General features: G+C 35.9%; 1 protein-coding gene across 1 annotated transcript; it reads left to right on the plus strand.

The window, feature by feature from the left end:
• The first annotated feature begins 683 nt into the window (after positions 1 to 683).
• Positions 684 to 1,217, plus strand: LOC110735929 (E3 ubiquitin-protein ligase ATL31-like). The gene has a single exon (XM_021916102.1). It carries the CDS (start codon positions 684 to 686, stop codon positions 1,215 to 1,217), a length of 534 nt encoding a protein of 177 aa, XP_021771794.1.
• The last annotated feature ends 13,776 nt before the right edge of the window (positions 1,218 to 14,993 follow it).

Genomic DNA, 14,993 nt, shown 5'->3' on the forward strand with positions numbered 1-14,993 from the left:
TCGGACCATGTTGACTTATGCTACTCGTCCTAGGTGACCTGGTGGGGTCCTTCTCCTTATCTACGATTGAAAAAAAAAAAAAAAAAAATACTTTGTACTATGGAGCTTTATTATCACCCAAACTTAAGTTCTAAACTCAAACTACAACACTCTTCTCTTATATCTAAATTTCTCACTTTATTCTCTGATCATCAGAGCTATAACTTAAATGCCTTCATCCAAATATTTCCTTTTCTCCTATTTATGCATTTCCCCTAAAATATAATGCCGTTGACTATCAATCATGAAAAAAAACTTCATAATTTTCCTCTTCTTCTTCCTCATACTCCTCCTAAGTCAACGTGTTCGAGCCCAGTCTAGTCCGCCTGAGCTCGAACCAGACTCACACAATCGCGAACACTCTAGGCAACCCAAGGAGATAATCATCGTCGCTGTGGTCTCTATCATCTTGTTTATTGCGTTTTATTGCATCTATCTTTGTTGTTGCATAGATGACCATTTAGTCAATATTGGCAATTGGAGTCGCTGGACGCCTATAAACTTCGTTGAATCATTTAGGCATTCGGCTAAGGTCTCGTTTGGACTCGATCCCACCGTAGTCAAGAGGTTCCCAACGTTCGAGTATGAGGCAGTAAAGTAAAAAAATGATCGGAATAAACACACTAGAATGCGCAGTTTGCCTAATGGAATACAACGATAAAGACGTGTTACGTTTAATACCTAAATGTGACCATGTTTTTCATGCCGAATGTGTTGATGATTGGCTAGTAAGTCACGCCACCTGCCCCGTGTGCCGGTTCAACCTCACAAATGCCGACTTGTGGGATCGTGATATGTCACAATACGACATGATTTTGGAAGTTAGAGACGACAATGACAACAACCAAGGGATGATCAAAGACATATCATTATCGAGGTCGTTATCGACAGGACATATGGATAAGTTTACGCTAAGGTTGCCTAGGGAGGTATGGAAGCAGATTATGATGAATGGTAATAAATTGGAAGGGAATACTAATTTGTGGGTTAAAAGTGGAGAAAGTAGCACAAAGGCTGGTTATAGAGGTGGGATTATTGTTGAAGGAAGTAGTAGAAGTAAATCTGAGAGATTTGTAAGAAATAATGCTGAGGTTTTTTCGTTTCGAAAACATTTTACGAGCAAAGAAAGTTCTTCTCTTAGTGTTGTTACGATTGAAGCAAATCAATTGCCCGTTTGAGTCTTTGAGGTTGTGCATAACTTGTAAATACTCTAACATTGACAAATTTAATTTTTTTTTTTTTTTTTTTTTTTTTTTAATTTGGTCTAGTTAATATTCTGCTTCATCCTTTTATTTTTCTTTTCATTTTGATCTTGTTTGTTTTGTCAGTATATGAATTGTATAGCTAATAATCCTATAGCTAATAATATGAATAAATTAGCTATAGGATTATTATTAGCTATAGGATTATTAGCTATACAATTCATATACTGACAAAACAAACAAGATCAAAATGAAAAGTACAAGGAATAATAATCCTATAGCTAATAATAAGGAAGACTAACATATTCTGCTATTAACAAGAATATAGATAATTTTTTCAATATTATCCTTCTATACCCCCCCTAAGTTGGACGGCCTTTGAGCAAGACCAATCTTGGTGAATAAGTCAGTGAGGCGTGTTCTTGCAAGTGGCTTAGTAAGAGCATCCGCAAGCTAATCATTGCCTGAAATATGTTGTACACGAAGTGTCCCTCGTTGTACTTCTTCTCTAACAAAATAAAAAGCTAAAGCCAAGTGTTTCATTCGAGAATGGAAAACCGGGTTTGCAGAGTAGTGTGTGGCACCTAAGTTGTCACAATATATACTTGGGACATTACGGATGACAACTTTTAATTCTTGAAGGAGGGATCTTAGCCATAGTAGTTCAGCAGTGGTGGAAGCTACTGCTCTAAACTCAGCTTCTGTGGAGGAGCGTGCTAAGCTCTTTTGCTTTTTAGAGCTCCACGAGAGCGGGTTTCGACCAAGGTAAACAACATAGCCAGTTGTTGAAATGTAAGAGTCTCGATCACCTGCCCATTGCCGCAAGACGGTCAGTGCAGACCTTGATTGCTTGCATGTATTGGGAAAGATGATTAACCGCAAATGCTACATCTGGACGTGTGAGAGAAAGATATTGAAGGCTGCCAACTAGAGCCCTATACTTTGTTGGATTCTCCAATGGTGTGCCATCATGAATAGATAGTGGTGGATGAGTAACCATAGGAGTAGGTACTGATTTGGCATCCGTCATTTTTGCACGGTCAAGTATATCATGTATGTACTTCTTTTGACTTAGAAACAAGCCTTTAGAGTGAGGCAGGACCTCCACTCCAAGAAAGTAAGATAATTGACCCAAGTCCTTGAGTGAGAACCGTGCCGGAAATGAGGTGATAAATTCTTGAAGTGCGGAAGAAGATGGACCCATAACAATAATGTCATCAACATACACAAGGAGATAGAATGTAGTATTGTTGTGATTATATATGAATAGAGATGTATCGACACCGAGTTACGAAACCCATAGGACAGTAAATAGTTTCGTAGCTCTTGGTACCAAGCACTAGGGTCTTGTTTAAGACCATAAAAGCTTTCTTGAGCTTGCAAACATGGTTGGGTTGATCTTTATCAATGAAGCCCGGGGTTGCGCCATATAAACATCCTCAGTGAGATGCCCTCGGAGAAAAGCATTATTAATATCCATTTGCCGGATTGACCAACCATTTGTGACGGCTAAAGAGAGCATGAGGCGCACCGTGTTTGGCTTTATAACCGGACTAAATGTTTCGGATTAATCAATCCCCGGCCTTTGATGAAACCCCTTAGCCACTAAACGGGCTTTGTATCTCTCAATGGTGTGGTCTGGTTTATATTTGAAGCGGTATACCCACTTGCATCCCACAATATTTTGAGAGGTGTGAGCTGGTACAAGTTCCCACGTGTTGTTGCGTAAAAGGGCAGCATGTTCATCTGTCATGGCTTGGTGCCATTGAGGATCTTTGAGAGCTTGTGTGATATTTCTGGGCTCACTAGGAGGGATAGGAGGAGTGTGAACAGTAGCATGATTAGCAAATTTTGGATTGGGTTTCACAATGTTATTTTGAAAAGTAATCTAGTTACAATTGTTCTTGGTGGTGGGGTCGGTGGAGTAATTGTTGTAGGTAATGGAGGATTGACATGGATTATTGGTGATGTTATAGGAGATTCCTCAATGATTGTGGGTGGATGTTCAAGCATTGGTATATTCAAATGACACCATTCTTCCAAGATATGTGGAGATGGCAGAGGTGGTTTAGAGCTCATGTCAGCATATGGAAAAATAGTTTCCACGAATTTTACGTGTCGAGACGTATAAATTCGTTTTGTAGGAAGATGAAGGCAATAATAAGCACTTTGAGATGGAGAATACCCAATAAATATACAGGGTAAAGATCGATTAACAAGTTTATGTGTTGCATACGGTCGTAACCATGGATAACACAAGCATCCAAAATTCTTTAGCTTATGATAGTTTGGATGAGTACCAAACAATCGTAGGTAGGGAGAGTCATTGTGTAGAGTAGGAGTAGGCATTCGGTTTATAAGATAGGTGGCTGTGGCCACGGCATGAGTCCAATAATCCAAGGGAAGGTTGGCGTGAGATAGAAGAGCTAGAGCAGTTTCTACAATATGTCTATGTCGTCTCTCGGCAAAGCCATTGTGTTCAGGAGTATGTGGAGGAGATGTGAGATATGAAATACCATTAGACACTATATATGGATGTAATTTATCATATTCCCCCCCCCCCTCCCCCCCCCCCCATTATCTGAAAAGACTTGTATTATGTGCCTCTTAAAATATTTTTCCATTATCCCACGAAATCGATTAAATATTTCCAATGAATCTGATTTTTTCTTAAGAGGATATAGCCATTTATATCTAGTAAAGTGGTCTACAAAAATGATGTAGTACTTATAATTGTCATGAGAGTGAACCGGAGAGGTCCATACATCAAAAAAAATAAGTTCAAGGGGTGCACTGGAAGTAAGAGTAGAAGTTGAAAAAGGTAACTTATGACTTTTATTAATGTTGCAAGAATTACACAATGACATAGGAAAATCAAAAATGGAAAGGGAAAAACTAGTGCTTAAAAATTTAAGAACTGAATTTGAAGGATGCCCAAGCCGATGGTGCCAATCGTGAAGGGGCAATTTGAGACTTGTGAAGACATGAGGATTGGGACTCCACTCATACACCCCCGCCTTAGTTGGACCCTGGAGTATTGTTGTTCCCCTCGAACGCTCTTTAACATGAAAAAAAAAGGGTAAGAAATCAATGGATGTGTTATTTTCTTGACAGAATTGAGAAATAGATAGAATGTTACGAGAGATACTAGGGACATGTAAGACATTTGAAAATTTAAAAGTATAAGAGGGAGTAGAGAGGAAGAATGAACCAGTGTTAGATAGTGAGGGATGAGCCATTTCCAATTATGAGTTCCTCAGTGCCATCATAAGGGGCATAGAGAGAGAGATTGTTGAGGTCATTGGTCACACGATGTGATGCCCCACTATCAAGGAGCCAACCATGATCGGAGAGAAAACTTGTTGTTGCCATGTTTGCTTGTGGTGCGGCTGGTTGTACGTGGCCAAGTTGAATAGCCCGAGTTGAATGGGGTCAGGAACTGTAATGGAGGGAAAAGAAGCCTTAAAGACGGAGCAAGGCATGCCCCATTGCTTGACACCATGCCTAAGAATGGCTTGGATGAACGAGCCGAGGTAGTCTGTCTCGGTGTTGGAAGCAAGCCATTGGAAGGACTAGACCCACAATGCTTGGTGGTGGTATTGGCAAGAGTGCCCTTGATGTGCATAGCCATGGCAGTAGCAGTTAACATTGAGGTCATGGTAGGTTGCTTGTCTGCAACAATCTCTCTTGTAATTAATTTCTCATAGAGCTCTTCAAATGATATATCCGTATCCCGAGCATTCACAGCATCGATGACCGGTTTATATGCTTCATAATCAAGACCTTGAAGGATCTTGTCCACAATATCTTCATTATCCATCGGCTTGCCCCTCACACGAGAGCCAGTTGGGCTTGAAGTGTGGATGCAGTATGGGTCCTACTCATACCATGCGCTTGAATTGGTTGAAGTGGTCCATTAATATGGTATCAGAGCCAGCGTGACACAGAGGTCACGGGTTCGAATCTCATACACCCCTCCTTTCAAATTGGAATATTAAGCGCTTGGTATGAGGAGGGCCCATACTGCATCCACACTTCAAGCCCAACTGGCCTCGTGTAAGGGGGCGTGATAGAGTATAACACTACAAGAAAAAGGCCAGATTCCGATGGAAATCTTCCGAAGGACACAAAATTCCGTCGGAAATGCTATAAATTCCGGCGGATTTATATTCCGTCGGAATATATGGGCATTCCGACGGAATATTCCGTCGGAAATTTACTGTTTCGACGGAAATAAAATCCGTCGGAAATTTCCGACGGAATTATGATTAAAAAAAAAATGAATATAAAAAAAAAAAAACCGGACCCTAAACCCTATTTTCCTCCTCTTTCTCTCTCCTCTCCTCTTTCCTCTTTCCTCTTTCCTCCTTCCTCTCTTCTCCTCTTTCCGCCATTTTCTTCTTCTCTATGAGAACTCCTCTCCTCCTCATTTCTCTTCTCCTTCTCACTTCTCCTCTCTTCTCTTTCTCCTTCTCACACCAACAACAAAACCACCAACATCACCACCGCCTACAACGCCACCACCGCAACAACCACCAACATCAACCGCAATAATCGGCCACCTTCCAACAACACCACTGCGCGAGGTTGTCAAGGTCTCCACAACAACAACACCACCGAAATAACGGCCGCCGTCGCGAGCATATGAAGTTTTTTTTTTTTAGATCTAGGTTTAGTTAAGGTTAAATTGTAGATCTTGTTTTGTTTTTTGAACATTTATAATTATAGTTAATTATTTTTGTAATTGTAATGTTAGTTTACATATTTATTGGAAATTTGTAATTATCATAGTGAATTGTCTTTATTTTTTTTTGAGAAATTCTGATAATATTTCTTGTGGTTTAGATATTTTTTGTGGTAATTTTTCATTTTTTTTTGGTTAACGGTGGTGTGGGTACGGTGTTAGGTGGGTACGGGTGGTTGGTGAGGATGGTTGGTGGGGTGGTGGGTGAGCTAGGACGTATGGGTGGTGGGTGGGGTTGTGGGTGAGGACATATGGGTGGTGGGTTTAGGTGGTGTTGCGTGGTGCGTGAGGGTGGTTAGGGGGCAGGGGGGCAGGGGGTGGGCTGGTGGTGTGTGGGGATGTAGGCTGGTGGCGCTGGGTGTGGGTGGGGGTGGTCTGGGCAGGTGGGGTGGGGTGGGGGTGGTCTGTTTTTTTTTTTTTTTTTATTAACTTTTCCGACGGAATTCGGAATATTCCTTTTCCGACGGAATATTCCGTCGGAATGTACCTCCTCCGACGGAAAATTCCGTCGAAAACCTACCCACCTCCGACGGAATTTTCCGTCGGAAATTTGCGACGGAATTTCAAATAAAGTCAAAAACAGCGCCGACAGAATAGATCCGTCGGAAGACCGCCTTCCGACGGAATTTCCGCCGGAAAAGGTCGAATTTCCGACAAGGGTTGTTACGACAGACCAACTCCAACGGAATTTCCTGTGTTTCCGACGGAATTTTTCCGTCGGAATCCAGCTGTTTTCTTGTAATGTAAAACATATTCCTGGGGCTCAACCATCAGTTTAAACTTTTGGTTGAATTGATCCTCTAACAGTATATGGGTGGCTGGAGAGAGAGGGGGGGGGGGGGGGAAGGGTGGACTATAGGTGGGGGTGATAATTAAAAATGACTGTAATATGGGGTTTGAGGTTCTGTGTTTGGGTAAGGTAAGAAGAGGAACATAATATGGATTGAGGAAATAGATTGGGTTGGCATAGATGATAGATTAGAGGTCATGTGAATTAGTAAAGTTTAAGTAATTAAGGACGTCATGTGAATTAGTAAAGTTTAAGTTGGAGTATCTAATTTTTCAGATCCTAACTTGCACAGTAATTCTTTAACGTAAACTTACATTGATTGTGGAGTTAAATTTAAAATGTGTCACATATAAGTATACACAATTTAAAAAAAAAAAAGGTAAATTTTGTAATTAAATATTTTCTCCTACACCTCGACCATCATATCACCATCACCATCGCCTTTTTAATCCAGTCTACTACAAAAAATACAAAATTATCCCCCGGTCCCCAATTTACTAAACTATAGTTTACAAGATCAATCGAGAAATTACTTTTTTTTTCTCCACACCACGACCATCAATACCGCCTTATCAATCTAATCTACTAAAAAATGATATAAAATTATTCCATGTAGGAATTGAAATTGCTCTGATCCCCCAATCTGCTAAAACCGCCTTGATCAATCAAGAATATCAACTACAAAAAATTAAAAAAATTTAGCACACATTCATATTCGAACCCTAACCAATTCAATGAAATAACTCACATTCTAGAATGGTGCCGTCATCATCCCCAACCTCGGATTTTCGCGAATATTGATTGGAACTTCAACCCTAGTAGTAGGCATTTCTTGTGGACGACCATCGCCGGCGGCCATTAAATTAGCCCGGCAGAAGGGACACGTACCACGAAACCGCAGCCAAGTATCAATACAATCTGCGTGAAATACGTGGCCACACTTAGGCAACAACCGCAATATTTCATTCTTCACAAACACCCCAAGGCACACCACACACTCACCCGTCATCCTAACTTTTGCATCTATATCTGTATCTATATCCATGTCGTTGCTACTTGTATAGGAAAACTTTGGGAAGGTCTCTATGACTGAATCCTCCAGGCCACGAGATATCGAGGGACTCATAGAAATATTGGGATTTCTATTGAAAATCCAATAGCAACGACACATGATGGTGTAAATTAATATAATTGAGATGACACAAACTATAACGTACATACTGATGAACATGACTAACGCAACAGTTGATGATGCATCCATCATTTTTTTGGTACTAATGATTTTTTTTTTTATTTTTTTATTTTTTTTTTTTTGGTGCTAGCTTTCTCTAGTATTCTCAAAATCTCAATTTTTGGAAACTTTATATTATGTTTTAATTATTGTTCTAGTCTTTTCTGTAAAATAATATTGAGATCATCATGTCTTTTATGTTTGATACTTCGTATATAAGATTGTGATTATTAAGGAAATACGAGTAACATTGAAGTGAATATCATGCTTGATATTAGCTGGAATCCTTCTCTCTAATAACACATTGGCTAGCATATATAGTAACATGTATGTGCTGGCCCTTCGCCTCTTATTCTTAAATTCTTGATTTTGTTCGTGGGGGTGTTACAAAAGCAAGAGCCTTGAGTAAGCTTGTTATAAGATTATATCCTAACGTGTTACACATGATCCATTGTTTAAATATTGCAACAATTATCTTTAAAGAAGCTTTATAAAATATTACTCGGTACGTTGTTTCTTTGTAATGAAATCAAACATCATCTGTTACACAGAAAATTAAATACTCAATATACATTCATTGGCATTTAGTTAGGTTCTTTAATTATTCACATGAGTTTTGCAGGTAATTCCCATAATTTATATAGTCCATCTCACATTTAAGTCACTTTTGTTATTTTTGTGTCTCTCCTGTGTTTTACATTATATTTACAAAATCCTTTCTCCCTTTAATTTTAGTTGACACATTTATTTATACATATTTGCTAACGTATACTTTTTGTAAATATCTATACTTACGTATAAGCAATATCATAATTTCTTTTTTTTTTTTTGAAAGAAAGAAATATCATAAAATTTTGACAGTTAGAAAATAGGCGTTAAGACAAATTTAACAAGACTCCTTATGACTGTTATATTTCTTAATATTAATCACAAAAAGGAGTCAAAATAACTTATGTGACCAGTGCCGAAAGTCTAAATAACATGTGTTATGATGTTTTTTTTTTTTTTTTTTTTTTATAAAAAGCAGAGGAAGGTTATTAAAATAATAGTTTCATTAAGATTTGGGCGGTCTATTGTACAATTTGTGGAGGCATTCCTAATGGCTCACGTCGAGGCATTTGTTAATTGCTTAGCATGACATTTTGGTAATCGTCGGAAAATTTAGAGAGGTACCATTGGGGCATAACACTTTTAATGGTGCTTAAAAATAATTCCTATGTACTCTACAATCTCCCGATTCAGTGATACATACAATTAGAACGGGTTGCACACCAGTTTCTCACTCTTCTCGATCTCTTTCCACGTGAATGTAGTCTGTCTAAAAAGTAGGTAAGACTCACACCACTTACCTCTTTTTTTTAATCTCTCTTTCATATATTTACCATTTTTTAATATGAAACACAGAAAGTGAATTTACTATTTTACCCTAGCTTGTTAGTCATTTGATAATTACATACGGAGTTCCTCACAGTTAGGCGTTAACTAGCCATTAGGACTAAAAATTAAACAACAATGAACCAACTTTTGCTTCATTCTCCTAAAATGCACCAACCTTTAAATATACCCACAATAAACCTAAGTTTCTAATTTTTCTCCCATATTAAACCAAGCAGGTAAATTAACTGTTATACTAGATTGCAATCCACTGTGTCATCTTCTCATTAGTTAATTTATTTTTTTTTAAAAAATTCTGATAATTTAATAAATTATTTATTTTTATTTTAAAAATTTTGATAATTAAAAAAAAATCCTCCCAAAAACGAACCACCACTGCCAGCCCCTCCCTGCCGGCGACCGGCGCCGGCAACCACCACCCTTTCCTCTCTCCCACCCACGGCAGTCCAACCTTCCTCTTTCCCCATCCCTCACTGTTCCTCTCAAATTCTCTCGCACCATCTCCACTCCTAATACTTCTCCGTCGCGCCGGAAAACAACCGTCGACAACCACCCAGCCACCAGGTAAACGCTTCACTTCCTCTCCTCTCTCACTGTTCCATTTTTCTTAGGGTTTTTGATTCAATTTTACTGATTTTGAGCATTTGAATTATACTAACTCAATCAATTATTTGAAATTATTCTTGCTAATCAGTTTTTAACATTCGTTATACCCGTTTAGGTGGTTTCGAGAAGGTGGTGGTGGGTATGGTGATGGAGGTGGCGGTGGTGGGAACTGTTACAGCCGTGCACATGGCGAGTTTTCACATAAGGGATTGAGAATGAGGTTATTACCGAGGAATTCAGAGTTTGATGTCGACGAATAGCTCTGTAAGTGTGGATTTTGATGTCGGCGACACGCCGCCAGCGATATATAGTGTGATTTTGCAGCGGTGAAAGTACTGCCGATGGGGAGGGTAACGGCATTGTGACAGAGAGTGGGGGAAGGAGGGGCTGGTAGTGGGTGGAGGGTTTGAGTTTTTTTTTTTTAATTTTATTTTGTTAATTTAAAAAGGATAATTAAAGGAAAATATAAAAAGTCACCGGTTGTTCAGGTCACAGGTCATTTGGGTTTACTAGGAGAGAAAAAGTACAAACTTGTGTTTATTTTGGGCGAATTTAAAGATTGTTACATATTGGGAGAACGGATCAAAAATTGGTTCGTTATTGTTAAATTTTCCTATTCAAAAGTTTCCTTTCAACAATATATAAAACTTGACTTCAGCGTCAATCTAAAAGAGTGAAAAGCATATAGGTCTTGTATTTATATTTGATTGAAGATGTCAATGTGGTTATAATATGGCAAGTCACACTCAGAAAGTCGGAAGCACACATAAAAATGGCAATCTGAAAATTCAGAGTATATTGCTTAGCTGTACTTAGTATAGTCCTTATCCTATTAGTATTTGTAGAATTGTATATGCCCTTGATGGTGAACCTTAAAAATATTACAGAGTATAAGTATTTTGTAATTGACATCAACCATAAAATACGTGTAATGTATGTATATTAATAAAGTCTTAGCTTAGACTAATGGTTTATACGATGGGTCACATATCACAACTCCCACCTCTATTTATAATTTATAGTATTGTCTAACATAACAAAAAATATATAACACTAGTGGCCCATGCAAGTTTGTTAAGGTTTCACTAATCATTATATTTATAGGTAGCACAAAATCTAAATTAAAATGTTATTTTATACCTTAAATGACTAGCAACGATATGTATTAATCCAAACGTAGTCAAGTATGTCTTGTTAGTTTCGAGATTTATTTATCTCCATAGATACTTTCATCATATTAATTTTTATAATTTCTACTTTGATAATTGAAGATATTAATGGTTAAAATAGGTAGTATGTTGGAAAAAAAAAATTCTAATTAAAGAATAGAGAAAGTATTCCTTAATGAGTGCAACTAGACGCATAACTGCTATCTATTTATGATGCACATAGGAGGGCTAATTGGTAAATTCACTTTATTTTTGTGTTTTTTTATTGCTACAATGGTATTTTTAATGTACTATTATACTTACAGTGATATTTTTAATGTACTATTATATATGTATTTTTACTATTAGAATATAAGTTATTTTAGTAGTACTATTTATAGCCATTACAGGTCACAGTGGTACAATATTTGTACCACTAGAAAATAAAAAAGAAAAAAAAAATTCACCACTCTTTAGTTTTATAGCTGTTATTTACTTGCCATGTAAATAGCAGCTATTCGCCAATACTTAACCCTCACCAACACACAAATAAAATAGCATTAAAAAAAACATACAAATAAAACAATTTAATCAGAACATCAATTTGGTACCACTCCATTGAAAAAAAAAATACCTCATTGGTATCACTCCATAAAATTAAAAAAAAATAATAAAAAAAAAAAACTTCGGTTCATTCCGGTAATATTGCCCAACCATTATGATAAATGAAAATTGAAGATCTAAAAACAGATCGATATGGAAGTTTTAAAAAATAATTTGAAAAATAACATTACATTGGCCTTGTTTTACAATTAGTTTTTAGTTGTTGAAATCTTGAATTTAGCATATTTCTTTTAAGTTTTGATGAACTAATTTCTAGTTTGAGAGAGAGAAAATAGGAGAAGAGAATTTGATTATTCTAAGAGAAATTTTTTTATATTGAATGAATTAATATTACAGCACTAAACCTCTATTTATAATGTCTAACAGAATTTACAAAAGAATAAAGTTAGTTACAAAGTGTAACAGAATTATGTTATAACAAAATTCTGTTAGAGTAATGCTGAGCTAGCTATCAAACCCAGTAGGCTGAGGAGAAACTTCTATAGGTTGATCTAGAATCATCTAGCAACTTCTAGAATTGCTGTAATAAGGAGAGAAGATAGAGCTCGTGCAGTGCCATCTCACTTGTTGTTTCATGCTCGCATGTAGGATCTAGAGCAAAGACTTGGTGTGATGCTGCAACAACACAAACTTAGTATCACCAATACCCCCGCTCAAGCTTGGGGTGGCAGAATGATCAGTCAGACCAAGCTTGGACAAAAGGAGTTTGAATTGAGGTCCTGATGTAATACCGTATTTTCGAAACGTATTTTCTAATTAATTAATTAATATTTTTTTAAAAAGGGTATTTTAGTAAATTATTTTATTATTTGAAGTTTTGGAGCCAAAATGATATTTGAATTTTGGCGCCAAAAACATTTAAAAACTTAATTATTATTTTTGAATTTTGGATAAGATTTATTATCCATTTAATTTATTTAAAAACCGGATTATATATATATATATATATATATATATATATATATATATATACTTCGGATATTTTAATTAAGCAAAATTATATTTATTATTTATTAAAAAGGTTCGAAAATTCCTAATTAATAAGCTATGAATTTCGGATTTTTGCTAGTGTGGAAAATCTGATTTTCTTAGTTAATTTATTTAGTGAATAATTGGTATTTTCTAAATTAATTATTTTTACAATATATATTATTTACACAATAATTTTTAATCCTTAAAATCTAGCAAAATTATTTCCTAAAATCTAGACAAGAGGTCCGAAAATTGTGCTTAGGTAAGCTCAAAATTTTCGGCCACCTTGGATTGATTTGGAGTAATTTATTTTGGTAGTTTGTATTTTTAATTATCTTCCTTAATTCTATCATTTTTCCTTAATTCTTATTTTCCATCTCCTAAATATTTGATCATCTTATTTTCCTACCTTAAATCATTCTTGATTATTCCCCAAGCAAAGCCATTTACCATATTATTTTTCATGATAACATACTTTCCATAATTAATTATTCCTTGATCAGCATAAAACTAAACTTTCCTTAATTCTTTAGCTCACCTTTCCAAGTAATTCCTTAAACTAAAATTACCATAATTCTTCCTACCATAATTCATGCATGAGCTAGCCTATAAATACCCCTTGAATCATAGCTTAACATTCACACCAAAATTCTCTAATTTCTCTCTTAATCTCTCTCTAATTTTCTCCTCTCTTTCTCTTGTTTTGCACGGCCACCACCACTTAACACCACCTCCACCGACGGCTGCCACCTTCCTCGGCCAGCCGCCTGCCACCAGCAGCCACCTGCCGGATGGCTGCCGGCCCCTTGCCGCCACCTCTTCTTTGGTTTTCTACCTCTTCTTCTTCTCTTCGCTTAATTAATTATATTATTATGGGAGTTTTATAAAAATTATAATGAGTATTTTTAATTAAATAAAATTAGTTTATTATTCAAGTTTATGAAAAATAATTTTATAAGGTTCATGTACATATACTTGGGGGTTTTGTTTTAATTGTTGTGCTTATTTGTTAACCTTATATTGTTTAAGGTTATATTTATTTGTAGGGTGTGTTTAACAAGAGTTCTTGAAGTTCTTTTTGTGTGTTGCTAAGCAAGGATCAAGGTACATTCAGGTGGCTAGATACCTTCGAAATTGATCGGATTGAATAAGCATGTTTTATATGATTTTTATGATGATTGAATTAAATTGAATTGATTTATGATTTATGAAATAAAGTATGTTTAAATAATTGGTTTTAATAAATAAATTTGAAGGAATGATTTTTAAATCATGTTTTGAATGATTAAATTATTTGTCATATTTTATAAAGTTTGATTTTGAAAGCGTGTTGAATTAAATAAAAAGGAGTTTTGAATGGTTTTATTATAAAGATTGGAATTATTGATTTAAGGAGGATTTATTGAATTATTTATAAAAGCGTTACAAGCATGATTATTATATTAATCCCACTATGCAGATTCATTGAAGACTATGGACTTTGTATGACCTAGTCTTTCCTCAAGGATAGCCTTTTAATATAAAGATACTAGTTTGGGGGTTGTGCACACTTAGAGAGGAGTTGGGTTTTTAAAAAATATTGATTTTAATAATCACTATTATTGAATTATTGAGTTATTGGTATTATTTTGTGAATCTTGAGATTTGGTTTTGAATCATGAGTTTGGAATTATTGAATTAATTTATGGAATTGGTTTTAAAAGCATGTTTGCTAATAAATTGAATTTACTTATCTTGCACTTATCGTACTTAGCATATTTTGCTAATCCGTATTTCTTATTTGTTTTGGTTCACTCCGTTTACCTTAATGGTAAGCAGTGTTAACTATTTTTCAAGTGGAGTTTATAAATGAACATTTTGGGATTCTCGGGATATTCTTCACCTAGTTTAGGAATGTTGGTCCTTGTTTCTCTTTTGAGTACTCATAACATTGGTTACTATTTTTATTAAGTATTGATAAAGAAAGAGTTTGAGTTTTCGCTGCGAAGTTGTGGTTTTAATTAGTAGTTTGAGTAGCCTTGTGTAATCACGCGGCGGTAATAGGTCTAAGTCTATCCCTACTGTATATTTATACATATTATACTAGTATTTCCGTAGAGGGAGATTTGGGGGTGTTACAAAGTGGTATATGTTTTATGGTCTTAAAAAGATTAAAATGGGAATAAATAAAAATTGTGGGTAGACTTAAGAGGGAATATAGGATAGAGTTTCGCATTTGTGTGTGAAAGTTAAAAGCATTATT

Source organism: Chenopodium quinoa, unplaced genomic scaffold (genome assembly GCF_001683475.1).
Source record: "Chenopodium quinoa cultivar QQ74 unplaced genomic scaffold, ASM168347v1, whole genome shotgun sequence".
NCBI classification, from domain to species: domain Eukaryota; kingdom Viridiplantae; phylum Streptophyta; class Magnoliopsida; order Caryophyllales; family Amaranthaceae; genus Chenopodium; species Chenopodium quinoa.